General features: G+C 40.7%; 1 protein-coding gene across 2 annotated transcripts in view; it reads right to left on the bottom strand.

Moving 5' to 3' along the window:
- The window catches only part of HERC4 (HECT and RLD domain containing E3 ubiquitin protein ligase 4), a 33,415-nt gene extending 11,460 nt beyond the window's left edge, over positions 1-21,955 (bottom strand). The window contains exons 1-15 of one of the 2 annotated variants that reach the window (XM_035138727.3): positions 21,663-21,955; positions 16,179-16,267; positions 15,198-15,477; positions 13,518-13,677; positions 12,929-13,005; positions 12,205-12,426; positions 11,030-11,121; positions 9,646-9,776; positions 9,014-9,174; positions 7,754-7,830; positions 6,314-6,447; positions 5,205-5,264; positions 4,946-5,057; positions 3,628-3,817; positions 1,006-1,178 (exon numbers count right to left, since the gene is read on the bottom strand). In XM_035138727.3, the coding sequence (XP_034994618.1) occupies positions 1,006-1,178; positions 3,628-3,817; positions 4,946-5,057; positions 5,205-5,264; positions 6,314-6,447; positions 7,754-7,830; positions 9,014-9,174; positions 9,646-9,776; positions 11,030-11,121; positions 12,205-12,426; positions 12,929-13,005; positions 13,518-13,677; positions 15,198-15,423 (1,815 nt within the window). In that variant the 5' untranslated portion in view covers positions 15,424-15,477; positions 16,179-16,267; positions 21,663-21,955. Of the gene's footprint in view, positions 1-1,005; positions 1,179-3,627; positions 3,818-4,945; positions 5,058-5,204; positions 5,265-6,313; positions 6,448-7,753; positions 7,831-9,013; positions 9,175-9,645; positions 9,777-11,029; positions 11,122-12,204; positions 12,427-12,928; positions 13,006-13,517; positions 13,678-15,197; positions 15,478-16,178; positions 16,268-21,556 lie in introns of both variants that reach the window. The other variant, XM_035138726.3, reaches the window with a different exon arrangement.
- Positions 21,956-26,427: the final 4,472 nt, after the last annotated feature.

Genomic DNA, 26,427 nt, shown 5'->3' on the forward strand with positions numbered 1-26,427 from the left:
CTATGTTAGCCAGCCTTCTTCACAAAGAGGAATAATTTGTCTAAACTCTTAGGAAGAACTATTTTCATTTATAAATATATGTCCTTTTCCAAAGCATAACAAGACTGGAATATGTCAGTGTCACACAATGATTTAGTTATAAACTACAGGGAACAGCCATTTTCTGTGTACACCGCTTTCAGCCCCAGAATGGGGTGGGGCTGGAATAGGCTGATGTTTTAAGGACGTTTTTGATATGATGCTTTCTCCCTCCCACTTTAGGGGTAGGTATTTGTTTGCTTAATGCAACTGAGGTTATTTATAACTGATTAGCAGCAAGAGAAAATGTGTTTTAAATTATTTATTTATAGAATGATACTGTTTATATATATTAGGTTGTAAACATTAAGAGGTTAGTGTTAAAAACAACAACCATGCATTTTATTCCAAGATGCACTCCAAAAATCAACTTGATAATAAAAGTACTTGCTATTACCAGGTGGCCTGTGAGTAAGACTATTTGAATAGTGGGGTTCCACATGTTTCTTGTCAGCTATTTCGATATTCAGTGTCAGATCTTAAGACATTGAACCAGAATACATGCATGTATGCACAAAATTGCAGCCTTAGTGATTTCTCTTTTGTGGCTCTGCCTTTGCTAAAGCAAGCTAAGTTGTTCACAAAATAAATTTTGACTCCATTTGTAATATTGGCATGAACTTTCAACTTCTGTGGTTTGGGTGAGTCCATATACTGAGATCCATATACTTTGATCCCAGTTCTGATGTTACATTAAATCAAAGTATGGTCTTGCATTTCTCTTCATGAGAACACAAGGAAATACTCCATCCAATGATTACTATACGGATTCCAAACAAATCCCAATGGTCCACACAGCCACAACTTACGGTGAAAGTTCAGACTTCTAAAGGAATACTCAGTGAAAGTCAATTGCATCAGTGATACACTACATCAGCCAAAATGTATCTGGCAGCAGAAATAAAGATACAAACTGCAAAGACCTACCCTGTGCAAAATTTCCAAAACCTTGAGAGAAGAGTGCAGGCAGCTAGAGAAGATTCTTTGCTCTGAAGTCGGGATGCCCATCTTGTATAATTTAAGAAGGTGGACAACAACATCCTTGTAAAGTTCCACTATTTTAAGGAACAATGGAGGCTCCAATGCAGACCACCAGTTTTCTAGTAATAAAAAGGAAAAGCAAATCTAGCAGACAAAAATGTTGCACAACTTAACAGGACTTATATGCATCTAATACTGTCTAGATCTCAAGTTTGTTAGTTGTTCAGCAATGAGTAAATTAGACCACCCGTTTTTCCACTCTGTATCCACATCCTTTTAATATGTAAGAATAGGAGACATAGTTTTTTGGATGTTAGAAAAGGAAGTGCAAAGTTTATTCTCCATGGGGAGAAATCTCTCAAACAGTAGCAAGAAACCCTGCTTATTAACTATAATGAATTCAAACGGACAACTTAAGAAATTTCATTGGACACTTGAACAAATACAGATTAAAAAAAAACTTGGCCTCAAAATTATAAATCTGTATCACAGTAGAGTATCTTCTATAATAAAGTGCAAGTGTCTCTGCGTCCAGTCCCTGTGTCCGTGGGATTGCGCTACTGCGCATGTGCCCCACGGACAGCCGTTGGGACTTGGAGCGCAGAGACTTCGGACGGACGGGCGGAACTGTTGAAGCAGCGGGTGTGCGCGGGCACACGGCGGGTGCACGGGCACTCCCATTCTCTTGCACTTCACCCTACTTTTCCCTCCCCCTTTCCTTCCTCCCCCCCCACCTGAGAAACTGGAGAAGGAATGGCCGCTTCTCCCCACCAATTGAGGAGGCGGTCTCGGGTGTCCCTGCTCTCCAGCACTGGGAAGCTTTTTTGAGGGAGGTGATGGAAAGCGTAGCGGGGCTCCCCGCCTTCCTCTCCGCAGGCGGCCCCCCAGGAAACAAGCAGCTCAGTGACAACAGTTCCGCCTCTGTAACACAGGAGATTTAACATCTGCAATCAGCTGGTGGGGGGAAAAAGGGAGTGGGGCGGCTCCCCCCACCAGCTGATTTTCTCCATATTTTCTCCATATTTAAGTGGATGGATATACTTCGCCTTTTATGAAGTTTTGGTCGCTCTCTCTCAATGTATATGCATGTGTGTGTGTGTGTGTATTATATTTGTGTGTTGCTGTGTTTTCATTAGTCTATTATATATATATATATATATATATATATATATATATATATATACACACACACACACACACACACACACACGCCTGTTTTGGTTAGTCATATATATATTACACAGCAACTAACAAACACATTTATTATGTCTGTGTATGTCTATTATGCTCACAATAGCACATGATGGGCACACTTGGCCACTTCCATTGGTAGAATTGGCGCTGCTACAGGTGTGACTACAAGGCAGCCTTGTTCAGGGAAGTTTTAAATCTGTGACATGTTAATGTATTTTAAATCTTTCTTGGAAGCCGCTCAGAGTGGCTGGGGAAACCCAGCCAGATGGGCGGGGTACAAATAATAAGTTGTTGTTGTTGTTGTTGTTTGTTGTTATATTTGTAACAAGGGACCCCTGACCATTAGGTCCAGTCGTGACCTACTCTGGAGTTGCGGCGCTCATCTTGCATTATTGGCCGAGGGAGCCGGCGTACAGCTTCCAGGTCATGTGGCCAGCATGACAAAGCCGCTTCTAGCGAAGCAGAGCAGCACAAGGAAATGCCATTTACCTTCCCGCTGTAGCGGTACCTATTTATCTACTTGCACTTTGACGTGCTTTCAAACTGCTAGGTTGGCAGGAGCTGGGACCAAGCAACGGGAGCTCACCCCGTCGCGGGGATTCAAACCGCCGACCTTCTGATCGGCAAGCCCTAGGTTCTGTGGTTTAACCCACATCCATATTTGTAAGTTTAGAAACCTCAGAAATCAGTGAGCCTGTCTTTACTGAGGATGTTTACAAAATATTGTGGACTTCTTTGACTTTTTCAAAAAAAATTAGCTTCGTGGCTAATCCTTAGCTGATAATCCATCTTGAAGACTCTGGTTTACTGCAGACTTTATGACTTGAACATCAAGCCAGCTTTTTGCTCACTGTTTTGTAGCGCATGTCCCCGAGGTTGCTAGAGCAACAGGTCTGTTCTAGCACCCGTTAATTTAACAGGCTTCATGCTACTAGTAGTTGATAATTTACTATTATCATGCCTTTCTGCTATGCTTGCCTCTTACCTGCTAATGGATAGAGGAAATACATTACGTATTTTTCACTCCAACAAACACCATCAGTAATCCAAATACAAACCTTAGGACTGACATAAACCACAATTTCTAGTTTGGATGTAATGCTATGCCAGAGATCACTGCTTGTTTCCACCCAGCATGAATGTGGAGGAGTAAGTGACCAAAGGCAAAACATTAACAAAGGTTTACAGTGGTATGCAAACAAAGCCACAATTATCTATATGCAACAGCACTTCCCTTTAGTAGTGCAATGAACAGAAGGTGAAAACTGATTGCAATAACAATTTGAGAGATTATATATGCCCACAGTTAGTTTTGCAAGCTGCCACACCCTTGCAGCAGATTAAGACATACAAATTAAACAAAAGAAACCTTACCAAGTACTTTCAGTGGAGCCTTTTCTAGATTCACAATAGCAGTTGCAAATGGGATAGCTAGTGTCATGTAATTGTTTGCATCACTCATTAGTGGGCATTCTGGCAAGGTTAGAAACAGTCTTAGGGCTTCAACATCAGGCAAGGAACTAGTCAGTTTAGGAATAAGGTTCTTTTCCAAACTAGCTGCAACCTGGGAATGTGGTACAAAACAGATTCTGGTTTTAAACTAAAAGCATTTTCTATTATAACAACTCATTTTACAGTTTATATTTTTTTTAAAAAAAATGAATTTGAACATAAACTTGTTGTTATTACATTTTAAAAAACCCCAGAGCTCCTTAATCACAATAAATGTTTTTTATAACAGCTATTTTACAAGAACGATGAAAGCTACCTTTCATTAAGGCCTTTCATATCTGTTCTGGAGTACAACACACATTACAACATGAAAAGTGGAACCCTGAAACACAGTTTCATACTGTAGAGTGTTTCTGTTCAGGGGATGAAGCCATTCTAGTCAGACATAAAACTGAGCCATAGTTTGCCATCACCATGGTTTGTTGAAGAAAAAATCTGCAACTGCATTTGTTGAACTGTTAGTATGGTGCTTCTTAAGGAGAAAGGTGAGCTTTTAAACACATATCCCTCATTAGATATTAGGGGGAAATGCCCGTGGTCTCTTACGGTACTACTTTTCCTCCTCATAGGCATCAGCAATGAGGCTTGCAGGGTAATGAGCCTGTTACTGGGCATAGTGGTGAAGGATGGAGAGATCTGTTAAAAGTATCAGTGATAACCTCTTAGTTGCATGAACAATTTCATTTTCCGGCTGTTTTCCCCTTACACCTCTGTAGCCAGGCAAGGGCTTCTAAGCGATGTGACAAACTAGGATTAAACCTAAGGATTTGAAGTTCAGAGGTAACTAAAAGCAGAGATTCACAAGCCAACTTCAAAACACAGTTTGAGATCATGATTTGTTTGGCACAAACAAACCATAAATGGTTGGCCAGGATACTCACAGGCATAACCAGAGCTCAGCTGGAACAACCCATGGCTTAGTGTTATGCCCAAATCCAGCCATTGAAACACTAAATAATAATAGAAGTACATTTAAAAAATAATTATCTCAAAATGTTGACAACTCTGTTGAGCTACTACAATTTACATTTTTTTAAAGTACTGAATATTTCAACAAAGCATCAAGCATTGCATTGCAAACCTAAATTTACCAGTTCTGTGCAAACAGAACCACCAATTGTTTTACACAGTGTAATACCTGGGATTTGAAACTAGGTGCAATAAGGATTTCAGGACAAACCTGCTGAGATATATGAGGATGTTCCGGCTGTATAAGTTTGTGAAACAGAAGTCGAGCAGTATTCATGTCAACTCCTGAGTATCTGGCACTAGTTCTGTAGTGATCATCATGGCTATGAAAACAAAAAGCAGTAAGTAAATTCTGCTTTCCACTACTTATTCTCTATACTTTAAAATGAATATGGAATTCTTAATTATTTCCAAACTTTCATTAAATCTTGTGGCTTGGGCATTTAAAATATTGTGTATCACCCACTGACCTGATAGCTAAAAAACTTCCATTTAGACAGCCAGCTGAGGAAAATGTTCCGTCGATTTCACTATTAAAAACAAGAATAAGAATATAAATTTAAATTTACTACAGTGTTCTAACAGTCTGTAATAATCACTGATGACATTCTAGTCAATGGCTGTTGTTTCACCACACAAAGTCCTGGAATTGCCACTGGCAGAGTATCTGTCAGAAGGCAGAGATGAGCAATACTATACTTTGTTGCTATACTCAGTTTCTTTTTCACAAAGAGAGGTCACTAGGTTCTATCAGTCATAAGGGTCTTTAACGCAAAATCTGTTTCCCAACTCCTTTATGCTTCAAACGTCTGATACAATGGTCTATTTTCTAAGTTAGATGGGTTCCAGACTAAGTTCCTTTGGTTCCTACTTCAGGTCCCAAACTGTGTCCCTAATTCAATTCTATTGTTGGAAACAGGTGAATGTCCACTCTCCACTAAAGTGTGGTGGGCTGCCTTGAAATACTGGTATTTGGCCTGGGGAAAGGATTACTTTTACATCTAACCAACAAAGAGTCTGTCAGTTCATGGTCGAAAAATATGATCTGAAAAGTGTCATTGATTGGTCTTTCACCATCCTTTTTACTTCATTTGGGCTACAATATTGCCCTTAAATCCCTGAGGCAGAGGTTATGGGATATTTTATACAGCGATCTTCATTCCATATCTTATGTAACCTGTGGACCGTTTGCAACTGGAATCCACTATGGCCATGATTTTCAGTTACCATTGTATTTCATGAATCTGTCTGTACCTATTGCCAATTATTCACCAAAGTCAGACTAAATGTAATCCCATCAGAAGTACTAAATGGCAGACTGTCTGGTATACCCTATCAGAATAGGCTCTGTTTATGCTCTCAGGGTGTTGACTCTATGAAACATGTTCTACTACACTGTGAGCAATTCAAACAATCCAGGGATCAATTAATTAAACCCCTTTTGGCAAACTGGAAAATCCAAAACGTTCTATCTATCCTTGGAGATATGTCAAATGATACTACCCTGGCCATGACTAAGTTCCTCTCGGAAGTAATAAGAAATAGAAACCTACATGCCTTGGATAAAACATATTCTTACTTTGCTATCTCTGCAGGGAGCCTCCCTGATCCTGAAGACGAGCAGTGCAGCCACCTCTGAATGAAGCCTTCATTAACAGTCCAGATTTGCTTCGAAGCACATGGGTATCTGAAGTCATCTGGAGGTTCCAAATCCTACATTTTGAGTGGCAAATTATACATAGAAATATTCCCCCCTCCATTAACAAGGGCTAATTTCCAGAAATCCCTATATTTAGAGTTGCTACACCATACAACTTCGTTTCATGTTTACTTTTGACCAGTCCACACATTTTGCTTTTGAACTTGTCGCATATAAGCACTATGCACACAAGCGAGTTTGTTTCTATATTATCTGAGAAGATTTATATAAAATGCTTTTAAAGAAATTGTTTTAAAATCGGAATTTCCCTCTTTTTCCCCAGGAATGCTAATTGGAGCTCAGCATACATAATGGCCCCAATCCAGCCATAGTCATGCTTTTCTGCATGCAACTATCGCCCCCAGATTAATTCATTAAGTTCAATACATTCACAACAGTGCTTCACAGATTTCCCTTGCTGCAGTAGGGCATTTAAGGCAAGGCATCCTCCATCTAAATTAAAGGCTGAATGGGCTGTTTTTAATAATATGATATAACAGGGATGGGGAACATGTGGTCCTTCAGGTGTTTTTGAACTCCAGCTCCCCCCAGCCCCTGCCATCATAGCCAATGATCAGGGATGACGAGAGTTAAAGTCCCATAACACTTGGAAGGGTCAAAGGTTTTCCATCCCCATAGGTCACAATCCTGTGGAGAGCCAGGAAGTACGTAACAAGCTGACATCATCATAATGGACATTCACATCCTGTGTGTGATATAGAAGGCATTTTTATTTTATTTGCTTGAAAAAATTATATTCTGCACTTCATCCAGGGTAATGAATAAAACATAAAATATACTGTGATGAAACAAAACAGATAAAAATACACCAGATTTAAAAATTATAAAATTATATTTAAAGAATGCAGACAGTTCCAATAAAACTTTGTATTTCTATGAATTCATACTTCTAGTTTACAGCTTTCCCTAACTTAAAATAAGGATTGCCTCGGTCACTAAACTCTAAATATTATATATGCAAACCAATCCTCAAAAGGAAAGATTGTTTAGGAACTGTAAATTTTGCTTTATCAGCTAACAAAATGAAGCTTAATTTTCTCTAAACAATTTACAAATAACAAATTTCAGATATCAAATCCTAAAGCATATTGACCACTTAAGATATGGGGAAAAAGTTTTATCTTAAGGTACAATAATACACAACTGAAGCTACACTATATTTTAAAGAATACTCTAGTGGAACAAATGGAAAGCAACACTAATACAAAGCCAAAGTTCCAGGTATCAGATTCAGCTGTAAGCACTATACTGAGTAAACACAGAAGCCAGCTTATGGGTTTTAAAAATGAGATGAACTACCTGTAGAGTAACGTAATGTGAAAAGCTTTGGTCTCCACCAGAGAAAATCCTATGTACATAATAATATTCTTCACGATCTATAATTAAAATAGCATAATGTTAACATCAAGAGGGTAGCTTGAAAAGAATTTGTCTTTTATTTAGGTAGGAACGAAATTGTGAGGGATGCCACTTTTGCAAGAACATCAGGTAACTTTTGCCAATAGCAGGTCTGCATAGTAGCATTTTACACCACACACAGCAACCTTCCTTTTGGAATCACATTCACAGTTATTGCTCTGCACTCTCATAGATCAACAGGTTCATTCAGAGAAAAACTAGAGTTGACTTGTATGGAAAATGGTGCAGCATTTATTTATTTTTTGTAAGAATTTTTATTCATTTTTATCTTTAAACTGTTTACCATGGTTGCATTGAGATATATATTTGTTTACATTAGAGCAGGCACCCCTCAAATTTCGGCTGTCCAGTTGTTGTCGGCTGTCCATCTTCCCTGACCACTTCCTGTTAGCTAGGGATCATGGGAGTTGTAGGCCAAAACATCTGGAGGGCCGAAGTTTGGGGATGCCTGCATTTAGAGCATAACATGCTGTGATTATATATAATTAAAGTTAAAAGTAAAACAACACAACACAACAATAAACAGATACACATTTTTGAATATATTAACAAAGTTGTGTCAGTGTATATACCAAAATTATTAGTTATTATGTGTATTGCTTAGATCAGTGATCAAAAGTAAAAGGTATTTTGTATCAACAACTATCAGAATTTATAGGAATTTAAGGAAAGGGGGGGGGAAATAATAAAATTTGTACTTGATGCACACCAGACTGTGCTGTAAACTATGGGTACTGTTCTACATTATGTCTCATTATTTGTGTAATCAATAAAGTCACACCAGACTGCAAAAATCTGTCATGTTTATTTTGGCCTCTTGCTACTTTTAATTTTTCCAATAATGCTGATTGCCAAATTGCATTATACCATCGGTCCATAGTTAAGAACTGTAATGGTTTCCACGTCTTGGCAATAGTTGTTCTTGCAGCAGTTAATATGGTATGTTAGGGGTCCTTGTTTCCAATTTGCAACATATTGGTGCAGCATTTATTGCTTCTATTGTAAACACAAAAATCTTATGAGGCAGAGATGCAATGCTAACAAATCCAGTCCCTTACCCATTATCACAATATAATTCTTGAAATAATTCCCCCCCTAACACTCCAAAAATATATATACAACTAAAGAAAGCATTATTACCTGAATTTAGTGGGATGTTTCCATTATAAGGAAGCGAGTTTCCTTTCACTGGGAAGGGACTTTTCCTGTTACTGGTTGATCCCATGCCCAACTGTCCATTGCCTCCAAGACCAAAAGAATAAATTCTTCCAGTTGAAGGGACAAATGCAGATGTGTGCTGCCTAGTGCAAAGAAAGAATAGAAATTCAAAAAGTGAGAAACTGAGAATGCTGTTGTATATTACATATGCTATGTGTGACTTATCTACCCCCAGTTTACAACATGGAAGGAAGCAACTTAAGAGAAGACAGTTGCAATGTTCTGTTGAGGGTATTAAGAGGGAGCGGCCTCTAAAACACATGGAACTTGTAATGCATTGAGACGGAAGGCTACCGTGCCTGTAGAACAGCCTTCATGCCAATCCAATTAAGTAATTCACTGGGCTGCATAAACTAATGTGTTAGCTAACTTACAGCAGTCTTTTCTTTATAAACAACAATCTTTATTACGGTCCATAGACTTCTTTATAATGGCACATAACTGGGGTGCCCAACAAGACTTTGAGAATTACGCAGTAGCTAAAGGTAAACTTGCTTCTTACACTTTTCAAGTTGCTAGACACCCCATAAAATTATTCCATTCTGCGGTCTTACCTTCCACAAGCGATCTGTGTGACAATGCTCCCCATAAGTTCAAAAACTTTTCTTGGATTTATCTCATGGCCAGTAGAGTTATGACCTAATTGCCCATAGCCTCCAGCTCCAAAAGTAAACACCCCACCTTCCTAAAAAATATTTGAAGTTAGAATGTAACTTGTAGATGACTCCAATACTTTTTAAGTACACAAAATAATAGTTACAACTGTGGAGAAGCACTAGATTATCTTCTTAGAGATATAGTTTAGTCTCTGCACAACATCCTCACTGTGAAAGAGTATAAACAATAAAATAAATTCACAGTCCTGTACACAAAAAATAAATCACATAAACTTTTTTTAAAAACCCATTGATTTTTAATTTCAAGTAACAAAAAATACCCATGCAAAAAAATCATGTAATCTTTAGCTGAGTTCCAACTAAAAACATATGGTTGATTTAAAAAATCATAAATTAGTAGTAATATCAGACTGATAAACAAGATAATGTAAAATGTTAGGTATTAGTGGACATTGCGCTCTGCCCAATATAGTAGGACTATTTTCACTTTCATATTTGCAGTATTTGTTTCAAGAATGACTTCAACTGCAGAGCAGGAGAAGAGAGCACAAAGTGCATTTCTCCACATTACCTGAAACAAGAGTTCAATTTTGAATTTAAAATCCCACAGGCTTTTAAATATAAGCTTTATGTTATGTATTGAGAAAGCAAACAGTATTTGTTAACAAAAAACCTAAACTATTCTTCTGTTTGCATATAAATGTCATATTCCAATTCTGAATGCAATGGCAGCTGTGTAAATAAACCAAAGTATGTTGCATTAAATTAACACACACAAGACTATAAACTGTGCTTCAGCACTAGCAAGAGAGATGGCATCCATCAGTGGAGCAGCCACCCACATGGTTATTAGAGCTAGGCTGAATGCAATGGAATACTTCTAAACATAAGCTTATAAAGCTCTGAAGCAAAATAAGCACAAGTTCTCCTTTCTTTCTCCCCTCCTCTGCAAATCAGCAGCAAATGACACATTACATTTCAGCAGCTCTCCCCCCACCCCTATATAAATGCTAGTGTGAGCAGGCCAATGCAACATGTGATCTTGGCAGGTTCACTGACGTTGCCCAAGCTAGTGGCTCAGTACAACTCAGACGAAGGGGTTGGTGGAGAAGGAGTTCACACCCGATATTGGGCAACCATTCTCTCTTGACAAGAGTGCAGGGTTACAAAAAAGCAGACCAACTGGTGACATGAACATGTTTTCTCTCTTACAGACTCTGAATCCCTCACTACTGAAGCAGTCAGCCTGCATGTGAAAAGCTATCAAATGTACAGTACTAATTAGTTAAAAGTGTGAAATACAGTATTTCTACTACAGTACCTTTGTAAGAGCCGCAGTATGATCTTCTCCACAGGAGATGTAAACTATTTTCTGGGATCTTAGTGACTTTAGAAGATTGGGAACATATCTGTCTGAAAATTGTAATAAATCAGGAAGTGTAATATACACTTTGTAACAAATTACATAAAAAAATAAAATATATACTGATTTAGTTTATAAACTATTATTGTTTTATATAACAAATAGCTTTGTTGCACTTTGAGGTTTATAATTCCACAGTATGTGCTGCTCAGAGAAGCACCACAGTTCAACAAATAGCAAAGTGCCTGGAAGTTACCATATTTTTCCACCTATAAGACGCCCCCTATTTTTGAGGACTCCCATTTAAGAAAATGGGGGGAGATGGCCTCCGTGTATAAGACGGCCCTACATTTTTTACATTATTTTAAAGGGAAAAAACCTACCGTAGTCTTATACTCGGAAAAATACGGTATGTAGTATTTTATTCACTATTTTGAAAGTACTGTACCATTATTTCCTACAATTAAAGCATGCAAAGCATTTGAAAGTAATTGTAGTACAGTACTGCACTGCAATGATAGCCACACTTCCTTTCAGCAACTTTCAGTTCAGTGGATTTCTCATCCACTAACACAGACACTCTGAGCTCCCAGTACGTTTCCAAGCACAGTTCAAAGTGTTGGTGCTGACCTTTAAAGCCTTAAATGGCCTCGGTCCAGTATACTTGAAGGAGCATCTCCACCCCCATCGTTCTGCCCGGACCCTGAGGTCCAGTGCCAAGGGCCTTCTGGCAGTTCCCGAGTTGCGAGAAGCCGAGTTGCAGGGAACCAGGCAGAGGGCCTTCCCGGTAGTGGCGTCCGCCCTGTGGAATGCCCTCCCATCAGATGTCAAAGAGAAAAACAGCTACCAGATTTTTAGAAGACATCTAAAGGCAGCCCTGTTTAGGGAGGCTTTTAATGTTTGATAGATTATTTTATTTCATTTTTCTGTTGGAAGCCGCCCAGAGTGACTGGGGAAACCCAGCCAGATGGGCGGGGTATAAATATATTATTATTATTATTATTATTATTATTATTATTATCAATTCAGCAGAGGAGAATAATTTGGTTTTACAAAAATAAGCACACATTATCTGATCATAACAACTAAAATGGAAAGTATATAGTTCATAGTTTTAAATTTTGTGTACTTACCATTTTCATCATTAAGACCAAGTTGGCCAAATTTGTTGCGTCCCCACCCAAAAACTGCTCCAGAAAGAGTAAGCACAAAGCTATGTGCTCCGCCTGCTGTAATTTGTGCAAAAGGTATCCCTTGCAAAGATTTTATCTGTTGTGGGGAAGTCTGCTTTTTGAATTCATAACCTAAACCTAGTTGACCATGTTTGTTCTGTCCCCAGGAAAACACTTCACTACCTGTTGAAGAAAAGAAAAGACACACATTTAAGATGAAGAATAACTGTAGGAATTTACTTCATTCTAAGAATTAAAATTACTCCACTATCATACATGACAGAATTCAAATGGTGGCAATAATTTTTCAGCCAAGAGATAGAAAGGGGTACTTTTGAAATTAAATGCAAAAGAAGTAAGGTAGGTAACAAGTTTGTGGGTTACCACACACACATGTTTCCAAATAAAGCCCAATTCTCAATATATTAATAGTTCCAGGTATTAAATGGAATCTCTGTACATTTTAGAATTTGGAGATCGATGGCAAAGATAAATGCTCATAATACACACATTTCCTTTCCTTAGCATGAGCAAAGCCGAAAATTTGTTTACTCTTTCTTCCCTCTCAAAGCTATCAAACACTTGATATTTTACAATGTGAAATGTTTAGTGTGTTTTTTTCTATTGTCATTGTAACAGTATTTTAAATTTATACAGAAAAACAAGCAGACAGTCCAGAGATTACCTTTGGAGAGTGCAAGGGAATGATAGTAGCCGCAGGCAACCTGCACTATTTGGATGTCTGACAAGCTTTTAATGTTTCTGTAGGAATAACAAGACATAATTAAATGAGCAACCTTTGCACAAAATGCTACAAAACCACAAAGCTTTATTTCCTTACAGAAAATGCATCTTAATCATTTCAGATATTATGTGGCATCACGGCCATATGCAACATTACGGTTCCGTGTGATGTAAATGAGCTGCAGAAGTGTTGGACTCACATGCTGTCCACTCCTGCCTGCATAGCTCAGGAGTCATTTGGAAGCTTCCACTCTCACTTTTAGTTAACCCCCGTTTGCCATATCATCTGCACCCAGAACTGGGATTAACATTATCTATGGTTAGTTTAAACAAGCCAGATTCATAAATTACCAATTGTTTACTGTTGACTTGTTAAACTAGCCATACTAGTTTGAGCTTGAAAAATTACAAAGATGCAAAGATGAAGCAATAAGCCCTTTTTACAAAAGCAAAAGGAACCATTTTTCTAAGATGAAAGTTGTTTTTTAATTCAAAACCCCCCAAAAACTTATGTTATGACTTAGTTTTACCTGGGCACTCTGGTATATTCCTCAGTTCCAGGCAAGCCAAGTTGTCCATCTGCAGCAAAACCCCAAGCATAGACTTGACCACTGTCATTTAATGCTAACGTGTGGGCTTCTCCACATGAAACAGCTACAATATTTTGAGCATCCAAGGCACTCACCTGCTCTGTAATCAAGAGAAAAAGCAGCATAATGTTACATTGCTCTTGCCCAAACATTTCCATGATGCACTGCACAACTGAACTAGCAAAAATGTGTTCCTACAAACATGTCAGATCTCCTTTACCTAAGGTCAGAGGTGCAACAAGCCACAATTCACTGCCTTGTAGGAAACCACTTCACTTTCAATCTGTGCCTAATAAGGATTGTAGTTTTTCTTCCTCTCTTAAGAACCAAACTTATGCTACCTACCGTATATTTTTTCACCCTTGGGTGAAGTAACTGTTTTGGTGGGGGACATAATTTTAATCACTAAAGTGACACAACCGGATGCTGTCTCTCATTGCCATGGTCCCTATCTGATTCAGGGAGCCCCAATAAAAATCGAAGATTCTATCTCCTGAATCATATGTAGTTGTACCTTAGTAGCTATCTAGTGAATTCTATTTTAAAACAGAGTTGAACACTACAGTGCTATCAATCAGCAGCAGCACATGAGGTAGACACAGTGGCAACTGAGGACTAGGCAGTTTTGTAGACTAAAGCATTTTCAATAAAACTATTTCTAGAGACCCCACTTCGTACTACCAAAAATCACTTCATGTTTAGTCCAATTAGTGTGTCATTGGCATAAATAGAAAAAAGTACCTCAGTGGTTCCAAGCACTGAAATCAAGCTGCTGCTGCTTTAAGAATTTAAAATATAACACACTTAGTGATCAACTAATGTTAATACATAATTTCTCAGACAAAAATAAAAAGTCAACAATACATTTTAAATACTGCCTTCGAATGGGCTACAGTTCTCTAGAAATTAATAATAATAATAATAATAATAATAATAATAATAATAATAATAAAACAGATCTCCAACAATTTGGACACAGAGCAATGGATTCAAACTACAAGAAAGAAGATAAAAAAATTCCTTTAGAAGAAGTGTCCAAAGTGTCCAAGTGTCATCTGAAGAAGTGTGCATGCACACGAAAGCTCATACCAAAATAAAAACTTAGTTGGTCTTTAAGGTGCTACTGAATGAATTTTTTTATTTTGTTTCGACTTAGACCAACACGGCTACCTACCTGTAACTACAAGAAAGAAGATTCCACCTAAACTTCCTGACAGTAAGAGCTGTTCGGCAGTGGAATTTGCTACCAAGGAGTGTGGTGGAGTCTCCTCCTTTGGAGGTATTTAAGCAGAGGCTTGACAGGCATATGTCAAGAATGCTTTGATGGTGCTTCCTGCTTGGCAGGGGGTTGGACTGGAAGGCCCTTGTGGTCTCTTCCAACTCTATGATTCTAATTTCTTAACAAAATATCTTGTTGCATTTTCAGTTCCATATAAATAGAGGCTTTCATGCACTAACAGTGGTACAAAAGTCAGAAAGGAAAAAAGGGCAGGTCCTTGAAGCTCTACTAATTCTAGAAACACTTCCATAATCTAAGCAACTGCTGCTGCATGTATAACTGGCACCCACATACAGAACCTAAAGGAATACGATTATCTAACAGGCACTGTTTTAACTTACCTGGTCTTTTCCTGGATTTTTCATGTCCTAATTGTCCTAAATCATTACATCCACATGTATACACAGTCCCATCATCCAAGACAAACACAGTGTGTCTTAGTCCGCAGCCTACATCTCGAACCTTTTTGTTTATGAAAAAGTTGCATCTTCTGGGTTCTAGGACAACTTCTTCATCAATGCCTCCCAATCCAAGCTGTCCAAAAGAGGCATTTCCCCAACATAACATGTTGCAAGCCCTCTGAATGATCTGCCAGCTTCAGCATTCAAATGTCCAGCATCACTGTAATGGAGTGGAAAATAAGTTAGTACTAGAATACAGGTGACTTGGTATTTATAAGAGGATTCACAAATTTCATCTCTCAATTATTGTGATTAGCCCAAACAAAAACACCAAGAACTTCACATCTCATTAGAAGAATTCTATAGCAGAAAAATGTAAATATGACTGTTACATGTTCTCTAAAATATTAATCATCTAATTTTAAATAAGTATTTTGCTAGAGTTAGTATTTTTGGACCCCTAAATATCAGAATTGCAAACATTTCTTGCAGGCCAAATATGGTTGCTGTGTGTTACTCCTACAAGTGAGTAAGATGCAAAAAGGCATAACCAGAACTATTTATTAAACTAGTAATGACAGCAGGATAGAAAGCACCACAATGGCAAATCTGAAATGATTTTTTTGTGCAAGAAAATTTTTTGTGCTGACTACAAATTCAGCATGGAGATTAAATTTTCTGGACTTTCTGGAGACTTGGAAAACAACAGTTCTCTCTTCCCCACCATTTTTACACATTTTCTCCCATGTCTTTACATTTAAGTCAGCCCCTAAGGTTATATTTAGCCCAATCCTCAGCATGTTTTACTTGATAAATAGATCCCACTGAGTTCCATGAGATTTACTCCTAGCTAGGTATGCATAGGATTGCAGCTTTAGACTGAAAACCGCAAGATAGTTAACAAAATCCAGCCACACTTACGAGACACTCAAGATGGTGCTGCCAAGAGCTGGAACGTACTTGTAAAAAAGTGGCCTTCAAACATCCATGCCAATCATGGCAAATTCAACCTATGTTATAAGAACATAATTAGGTAAAAGTTATGGGAATTCACATTTCTCCAAACCCAAGCACATTTTTTTTCCTACTTGAACATCATTCAAAATTGCTGCCTTGGGCACCATTCAAACAGCCAGCAGGAGTGAAATTTAATAAAGAATAAAAACAAAAATTAGATTAAAATGTGCTAGAAAATATATATCACCCATCTTCAGAAAAATAAAAGGGCTTATTCTACTTTCAGTGCAATGGAACCACACAGCAACACAAGGTTACTCAAGCAGATTGTCAGGGGACCACCAGGGGTCAGCAGAGAAGTTAGGACCAGGGCTCTCCGATGCAGACAGAGCCCGGGATGCTAGCACTGCGGAGCAGTCCGCGGAAGGTGGTGCTGACGCTGAGGAAGCGGTGCAGAGCCTTGGGGATGCTGAGAGGGGGAGGTTCCCAGAGGGAAGGTTTGAAGGGTCGGACCACAGTGCTCAAGAGGGGGAGGCTCTAGAAGAGGCAGCACTGGCTCCCCAGCTCAGCAGTTCTGGGGGAGAAAGCACTCCACCAGCCCCAGCCCCCCAACAGCACAGGGGAGAAAAGCGTCACGAGGAGAGGAGGAGATTCAGGACGCCAAGGGTGTTCTGTTGGCAAAAGTCATGACGGGCGGTGCTTCTGGATTTTGATTTGGAAAAGAGCAGTCATGCATTTTTATCCTCTGCATTGTACATATCTATATACCGGTATATATAAATGTAGGCATTGCGTGTGCAGAGGCCACAGCCTTTCTCCATAACCGCTGAACTGTAATGTAACTAATTTGGCCACAACGTTCCCTGCCCATCAGTGTGGGATCTAGCATAATTTCTTTTTTTTTAAAAAATATATTTATTAAAAAAAATTAGACAACAGAGACATACGAAAATGCAAAACACAAAAAGGAAATACAAAACACAAAGAAAAAAAAAGAAAAAAACCCAAATACAAAGAAATACAAAAATGCAAAAACAAAAATTCTTACAACAATCTTATTACTTGGTAAAACTTCCCGACTTCCCCCCCCTCCCGAATCTACTCTAAACCCCATTCAGACTGCTTTCATAATATGCCTAGCATAATTTTTTCCCCCAAAAAGCAAACCTTTCATACCTAAAATAATGATTAAACACAAAAAAGTGGCGCCCAAATTAGACGTCACCAGCAGAAGCTCTGAAGACTCCAGCAGCATCCAATAGAAAGGCAGATCACCCACTGCTGCCTCAAAAGCTGTGCCACCAGATGACATCACACAATTCCACAGCAACCAACTGAAAACAGGCCTTTTGCAGCAACAAGGCCCAACATTGCCAAGTGGAGGTAGGGGCCTGCCTGGGGGTGGGGGTGGGGTGCCGAAAAGGGGGCAGGGATAGGTAATGGGTCAGAACAGGGTGGAGGAAGACACAGGGCTGAAACCTGCCCTCTCCACAGTATCTCGCCTCGGCTTTGCAGACTAGGCTGAGTGGATTTAGGGGCCTGCCTGGGTGGGGGATGGGGGAGGCCTAATAGGCCGCAGCATAGAATCAACCGAATATGGGCCTTTTACAGGGCCGTGTCTTTGGGTAGAATAAATGTTATTTCACATAACACACATGGGTAGGGGAGTCAGGGTTGGGACAGGGCAAAATTTTACAGAACACGCACATTGGGGGAATGATTGTGTGCAAAATGAACGGGTCACAGGGATAACCCGGGGGGGGGGGGATTGGACGGAGGAGAGGAGGGAAATCACAGTGTAGCAATGGACTCCTAACTCCTCTTCCAAGTTTTATTGGCTAACTCAGAAGATAAGCCATTGTTTGGCTTACAACAACAGGGACAAGTGGGGGGGTTAGGGGGAGGAGAGGGGGGATCACAGGGATAAGCGGGGGGTGGGGGGAAGAGGGGGCATAATAGGTCATGGATCAGGACAGAGTTGGGAGTTTCACATGGATGAGGGAGGGGGATGAGGGGGGGAATCACAGGGATAAGCCAGGGGGTGAGGGGAGGAATGGGGGAATCACAGGGATACGTCGTGGATCGGCACAGGGTAGGGGAAATCACACAAATAACCCATAGCAATGCGTGGCATGGCCAGCTAGTGTATATAATAAAACTTTGTAAAAACCAGATACTGTACAAAGCGCTTTACTCGTGAGGAAGCAATCAGCACCACTACACAGATCCAGAGAGTTTTCTATATAGATCTCAGCATGAAATGCATTATTTCTGAGATTTATTTTCATCATTGCTTTTAAACAACATAGATCCTAGATATCTGAAAGACAGCCTCTATGCATAGTCATTCTCAGGTCTTAAGATGTGCAGAGGGAGCTCCCTTGGTAGCTCTATCATGCTTAGAAGTGTGAGAAGTGGCAGCTTGGGAGATGGCTTATTCTGTGGTGGCCCCTAAATTATGGACTTCCTTCCCATAGGGGTGCATCTAGGGTCTTCACTGTACAGCTTTCACCATATGCTGAAAAAGACACACCTCTTTGTGCTCACCTTTGACAGTTAAGTTCTTTTGCTGAATTTATACTGTTCCATTTCATAGGATTTGGCATAAAACAATAGGAATCGACATAAAACAATAATGACGAGGCTAAACAACCAGATCAATATTTTTGAACACTAGATACAAGGAAGTCTTTATCATCCACTAGAATTAACACTATAATGGCAATATCAAGCCAATTTATTCTCTTACTAATTCAAGGGCTGTGCTGTCCTGCCATTTAGTTGCCTAAACATTTTTATTATTAGAAGATTAAAAAGCAAAATTTCCTGAATTAGAAAGGGCGGGGGGGGGCGTAATATGACAAAGTTTACTGTACAGTATTTCTTTCTATTTAGGTGAATAATGGTTTGTTTTAGTCATACACCCAATAACTCTGAAAAGATTTACTGTATGAACCTAGAGCTTTCCAGAAGCACCTACAGTATGAATCATTGCTGCTACATCACTTATATGAAGCACAGTAATGCACTTTATAAACGATGAAAACTAGCTATCTCTAAAGCTCCAGATGTCTAAAGACCAAGGGCTTATCCACACCTTTTGTCCCACTCTTTCTACATTTTGCCCAGTAGTAAATTGTTATACAGTATTAACAAGAGCTACTTTCTGTCAACTCTGGATGAAAAACAGTGCAAAACTAAGTTCCATTTTTTTTTAAAAAAAGGACCACAACTTCCGTTTTCAAACTATTGCACCTTCTAAAACATACCTCCTTTATGCTTACCTCCATTAAGCTCACAACTTAATGTAACAGGGAGTTAATGTGTATGCCTGCTAGAGTTTCCTGATCCACATGTGCAACTACTGCATCAGCATAAACGTTTAAAAATTCAAATTATTTCTGACATGAAAATTACTTGGTATGGTTAAAGGCACACACAGATGATTTATATTCTAAGCCAGGGGTCCCCAAACTAAGACCCGTGGGCCGGATGCGGCCCAATCGCCTTCTCAATCCGGCCCGCGGATGGTCCGGGAATCAGCATGTTTTTACACGAGTAGAATGTGTCCTTTTATTTAAAATGCATCTCTGGGTTATTTGTGGGGCATAGGAATTCATTCATATATTTTTTCAAAATATAGTCCAGCCCCCAACAAGGTCTGAGGGACAGTGGACTGGCCCCCTGCTGAAAAAGTTTGCTGACCCCTGTTCTAAGCCATGGATGGGGCTTACCAAACTACCGTAACCCTTCAAAGGGTGTGTAACTCTGACTAGGCAGCTGCAGTTATGAAACCACTCTGACTAGTACCAAATAAATTGCAAAACACCCACTTGAAACTCAACATACCTTAAGCATGTCTAATGGGGAGAAGGAGAAGAGCAATGCTATGATTTGCTATCTCTGTGGTTCCAGGTTAACAGGAACTGTTGTGCTAAAAGAATCACTGGATGAGGGAGCACTGTGGCTACAATATGATGCTCACTTACTTGGAAGTAAGCCATACAGAATATGATGAGACCCACTGAGTAACCAGTTGAGCTTATATAGTTTATCTAGGTCAGCCTTTTAATCACTGGCTGAAGGCTATGTGTTTGGACAGGTAGCCTTAAAAAGTGAGCACCTTCTGACACAGGGCTCAAGTCAAGTCTCCAACAACTTTACAAAAGCTCTTTTGTCCCCCCTCCTCATTTTTGGTGAAGCTGGCGGAGTTTGACATTAGTAAACATCCAGATGTAGGAGCATAGCTGTAGTCCTAGATACACTTATTTGGAAGTAAACATCATTGAGTACTACTGGACCTACTTGAATAAAAGGCTGGGATGCATAATTTCTGTAAGGTCAGCCGTTTCGGGCCTTGACAGAGCATTGCCCTGAACAGAGGTGAAACTGGGCCCTCAGTTTCATTTCAAGCTCCTTCTCTCAAGTTTCAGCTTTCATTTAAATACAGAAGCCCACAGTACTTCTGCAGCAAGGCTAACCAGTATTTTGGGAGTTTGCTATATTATCTTATTTTGAATTACTGTACTTTTAATGTATATTTAATTTGCATTCATTATGCAGTTCACAGCACTGGGAACCTTTGGACTAACAGTGGCAAATAAACTGTAACATAGCTATCACTTGCTTCTTACTTGTATGAGAAAAAGCGTATTGGCAGCCTTCTAACCAACTGCTCACTAAGAAATAAAAAAGAAAATAAAAGCTCCTGCCTTCAGATGTCCCTTCCAATGATGCAAAGGTCACTCAGTAAACGCTGGGTACTTTTTAACAAAATAAGACTATAAATATATGTAACCGAGTACTGTACTGTCTTCACTTTAGATATACCCAACTACCTGTATGTAGGCTCCGGCTATTTTAGGCTGCTGGTGTTTTAGTCACGAAAACATACCATCCTGCATTTGTTCAACACAACGGGTTTTTGTTTTTTGTTTATCTAAAAGGCCTGCGACTGGATTCAATACATATATATATTATTTAGCAGGGTTCGTTCCCCGCGGAGGTTTCGGCAGCCCTGCATGTGGGGAACGCCCCCCTTTTTCTTCATGCACCCCTCGGGAAGAGGGGCGAGTGGCAGCTGTCAAACCCCACCGCTCGGCTCCCGCCCTGCCCAGCAGACCCAAAAAGGCTCGTTCTTGGCGGCGCTGCCCCTCCGCCCACCGCCGCCTCTTCGTGAGTCACGAGGAGGCAGAAGAGAAGCCCCCGACCCACCCCGACCGAGGCCCCGGAGAGCCCCAACTCTTTCCCGCGGGCAGCCGGGCTCCGCTGACCCTCCCCTTCCCCTCTCTCAGGCCCCGCGCTCCACCCCGAAATCCGCGCTCTCCCGCCGGCCACCTTACCAGCCCAGAAAGCCCGCTTTCTCCTCCGCTTCTCCACCCCCGACCACAGCGTGGACCCCCTCGGGAAAACACACACAGCAAGGCCGCCCTGCCCTGCCCGACTCACAACAGCCTCCTGCGCTACAGCGTCCGCCCCCGCTTCTCTCCTCCGACGGAGGAAGCTGACGGGCTGACTCGGCCCGATGATTCCACCCCAGGCGGGCCCCGGAGTGCGGCAGCGCCGAAGCGGGAGAGCGGGCGGGCGGGCGCGGGCGCCGAGAAAACAGGCCCAGCAGCGCCGGCTCGCCTAGCTCGCTCTCCCTCGCAGTGCGCAAGCGCCGGGCCCTCCTGCGTCGAGCAGCCGAGACAGGCGGGAAGCACGCTCTGGCTCTTCTCCCCGCGGACGGAAAGGGCCTGGGGGAACTTTTCTCCTCGTGTCTCTTTCACTGAGGGTTATTATCCCCCCGCCTCTGCCTCGCTCGCTAGAAGCTGAGGGAAATGGTAGCAAGCCCTTTCCCGTCACCCCACACTTTTTAAGTAACTCAGTGTGGACCCACTTCACTGTGGAGTAAGTCCCACACCTGAGTATATTAGGATCAGGGCCCAGCGCTATTTTAGACTTACATAAAATATTGGGGGGGGGGGAGGTAAGCCCAGCCCCGCATAATCGATCACCAGACGGAGTGGGTGAACACCATTTGAATGGCAATGCCCATCAATTTTTGGGGGGTGGGGGGAGGCCTCAAATATTTTATTGGGGGGGGGCGAAGTGACCTCAGCCCCTAGGAGTTGCCTCCTATGGTCTTAGGGCAGTGCAGGGACTTGCCTTTTCTGCCCACTGTTATGTTAATACTGTAAAACGCCCAAATATATTTGCTGAGGGATGCTCTATAATACGGCTTGAAGGCATCGTAAAAACAATTTTGTGACAATAATTGATTCCCACAGATTTGCATATACGACTAGAAGGAATAGTTCTGAAGAACAGCGCCCATGGACTTCTTTTGTTTCTTTGTTTTCCTATGAGGCGCGCACACATGTCACAGCAGGCACCACCAGAAGTGCAGTACAAGAGAAGTTTCCTCCCATGAGAAGGAAAAGGGAAGGTCTGTTTTAACATGCTGCCTGCCATCTGTGGTTTTGGCAATTACTTCTATGGAAAGTAGTTAACATTTTTTTAATTCACTGGTTAATTAGAGACACGTTTCAAATCAAGCAGTGAAAAGTGCTAAATTGACACTAAATGGTTAAACTGTATGAGTAAGCAATAATAAGAAAGCTCAGGATTGCAGCATAAGACACTTAATATACTGTACCTGTTTCTGTTGGTATAGTTGTAGCAAGTTTGAATGTGATGCCAAGGCTCTTTATTAAGGTTGTTGTTTTTCTCTCTTTAGCTTTCTGCTGTGCCTGGTGAGGAGTTCTTAGTAATTAAAAACTTGCTTTAAAAAAAACACCAAACTAAATTCTTTGTTTTCCTTTTGTAACTCAGTCTAATCAACCTCCACATTATAGGCAGCATTCCTTAGACAGACTGCATGCTAATGACCCAGGATGGTTAAAAAGTGTTTCCTCAACAGGAGCAAATGGTCAGGAAATAATTGGAGATCAGAACTATGAAGGTGACACATTTCATTTCTAGCAAATGCTAGATTAAGAAGTATATGTGAAGAAACAATGAAGCAGGTTTTCGACCAGAGGATGGAGAGAGAAAATTTACCTGAAAGCTACAAGCATCTTGGGGTGCAAGGTGCGTCTCTTAAGGAATCTCATTTAAGGTAGTAGATTTGTTGCCTGGTTAGAAACGTATGTTGTTTGCCTTTAAAGCACATATTACAAAATTATCCTCAGTTTCTAGTGCTCTCCAAAGCCAAACAAAAGCAGTTACCACTGCCCCTGGAACTTCTCACAATTTGGGGAAGTGGGATTTAGAATCGGCTGTAAATCCTGTACTGCCTATTCAAACTTTCATATTGTTATAAGGGTTTTTTTTGGGGGGGGGGGACCCAAGAAATTAATGGAAGTCACAATCTAGGTAATATTTGGAGTAAGATTCCAGGCTAGTGGAAAAATGCCAACTATTGCTTCCTTTCCAAGCCAGGGCCTCACCTGGGAAAGAGGAGTTTACATGACAAAAGGTGTTGATGCACCATCAAAGAGGAATCCTTAGGTCTGGGCAGAAAGATGTTGCCAAGGTGTCTGGGAGGGGGGTTGATGTGAAACAAAATTGTTCTGGTTTTGAAATGAGAGCTTTGAAGAGGAGCTCACCTCATAGCAGGGATTTGAACCGCAGACCTTCTGATCAGCAAGCCCTAGGCTCTGTGGTTTAACCTACAGCACCACTTGCATGTATGTATAGTGGACATTAGATGTGGATTTGTCACATGTTTAAAAATTAATTGGACCGCTGTAATGCAGACAGGTAGATTAAACGGTAAAGGACCCCTGACAGTTAAGTCCAGTCGCGAACGACTCTGGGGTTGCGGTGCTCATCTCGCTTTACTGCCTGAGGGAGCCAACGTTTGTTCGCAGACAGTTTTTCCGAGTCGTGTGGCCAGCATGACTAAGCCGCTTCTGGCGAAACCAGAGCAGTGCACGGAAATGCTGTTTACCTTCCCACTGGAGCGGTACCTATTTATCTATTTGCACTTTGACATGCTTTCGAACTGCTAGGTGGGCAGGAGCAGGGACCGAGAAATGGGAGCTCACCCTGTCGTGGGGATTCGAACCGCCAACCTTCTGATCAGCAAGCCCTAGACCACAGCACCACCCGAGTCCCAACAGGTAGATTACATCCACATAAATCTTCAGAACAAGCAGTAACAGCAACTTTACTAATTTTTTGGTGACCGTCTTTAAAGTGCCAGAACAGCATAGTAGCATGCTACAGTTCATAGAAATTATTTAGAGTTTGGAGGATCCATTTTTATTTTTTTAACATGAAAGAAGTGGAAGGGAATATTATCAATTAGTAAAATAATGGTTTTCTCAAAAGATTCTCAGTTCTTACAAGTCTAGCAGCTAATGATCAAATTGTAAAGCTAGGATGCCACTGCTTTGGGGAATAGTTGGTTCCTACCTATTACCTCCCATACTGGTGAGTGTGAATGCTTGGGTTTTTAAAATTCTGCTCATATGAATCACAACCAGTGGCAGCAAATCTGAATAAAAAGAAATCTGAATAAAAAGTACATTTATCTGTGTTGTGATTATGGTATATTGATCTGTTCAAGTAGCAATGTCTTTGCCTGCAGGCAGAGGGAACCAGACTCTTATGCTACAAAGCAACAGCATAATTACCATCAGGACCTATGGAAACAAGTGGCAATGTAGACAAGAAGTGATACTTGAATATTAAAGAATACTTAGGGTTTTTTTTTATCTAAACCTTCTTTACATAATTAATAAAGAGAATTGATAATCTGTTGCAAGTCTGCAAGGGCTAACGTCTTCACATTCTACTGGGTACTAGTCTTTAGTTATCGGTACTGTCAGTTATTGAATTGTCTGCGCTACAATGTAAAAGCCAGTTCATACATAATGAACAATTGTCAAGCCCTCTTAGCTACAAATTTCCCTTAAAATATTGCTGCTGTTGTACTTAGGCAGGTGGTGTTGATGTTGGTGTGTATCTGTATCTGATGGTTGCCCGAGTGGAAGGCAGCTTACCCAGCCAATATTTATCTCGCCATCCTTACCCCTATAGCCTCATGTACTCCTAAAACCCTGTCCATAGGACTGAGGGGCCCTGAACAGTGTGGGGTGTACGGTATTATACAGAGCTGCAAAGGAAGGCGGAGTCCTATGCCGTTTCCTGTTCTCTCATCTTGATAGAGATTAGAACACATGAATAGTGCTATAGTTGTTCTTGGCTAGCTTGGTGTAAGTGAGGCATTGGGCTTTGGGAAGGAGGTGTGAGGGCTCTGACACCTCGTTCCCAAAGCCTACCACACCCAGCAGTGTGACAAATCAGTGTGCAGCCTGCAGGTTCTGTGTCAAAGTACTCTTGCGGGCCACTTGGTATGAAAAGACAGAGGTGTGAATTACAGAAATTGCATCAGTGCAATTATATACAGTATACTTAAGCTTAGTTTCTGCTTGCAAAGGTTAAGCTGCAATTGTGGGTTTAGATAAAGGTCTTAAGGGAGAGAGGTGGCAGTGCATAGATGCTCTGGATGCAAGTTTTAGCCAACAAATGTGAGTGCTCGGGCCAGGGTCAATCCTGTGCACACTTTCTTGGGAGCAATCCCCATTGAACTGAACGGACTAAAAGGTAAAGGTAAAAAGGTAAATGACCCCTGGACGGTTAAGTCCTGTCACAGGTGATTGTGTGGTGCCGCGCTCATCTCTCTTCAGGCCAAGGGAGACTGCACTGTTAATGGAGAACACATCTGTTCTCATAGGCCTTTGGTAAAACTGTTTAGATTGAGGTCTTGGATTACAGAGAGTTTTATGTCTGCTGCTGTGTTTTCTCCATATCTGAATATCTGCTTGTACTCTTTTAAATTGTTGCTTTGTTGTTTATTTTGTATTTAATTGTGCTTTTAGTAAATGACCTGTGAACCGCCTTGGGAGCCTTTCAAATGGCAGGCAGTTTAGAAGTCTACTAAATAAATAAATAAATAAGCAACGCCAGTAAACAATTATGGAGACTAATATTGGGGACAGGTGTCCCCCTTCAGTCCCTGCACTGAATACATATCCATCTTCTTTTCCTTCCCTTCACAGATTTCATAATTTTAGCACCCTCTGTTGTCTAAATTTCTTGTTTTGATCTGGCAGCAGAAGCCCAGTAAAGTAGAGGCTGGAGGAAGGAATTCCACAGTCTGACAACTTACTACTGAGAAATTTCCTTTAGTACCTTAATGTGCATTGCCATGAAGTACCAAGTG

This window comes from Zootoca vivipara, chromosome 5 (genome assembly GCF_965207765.1).
Source record: "Zootoca vivipara chromosome 5, rZooViv2.hap1.1, whole genome shotgun sequence".
Lineage (NCBI taxonomy): Eukaryota > Metazoa > Chordata > Lepidosauria > Squamata > Lacertidae > Zootoca > Zootoca vivipara.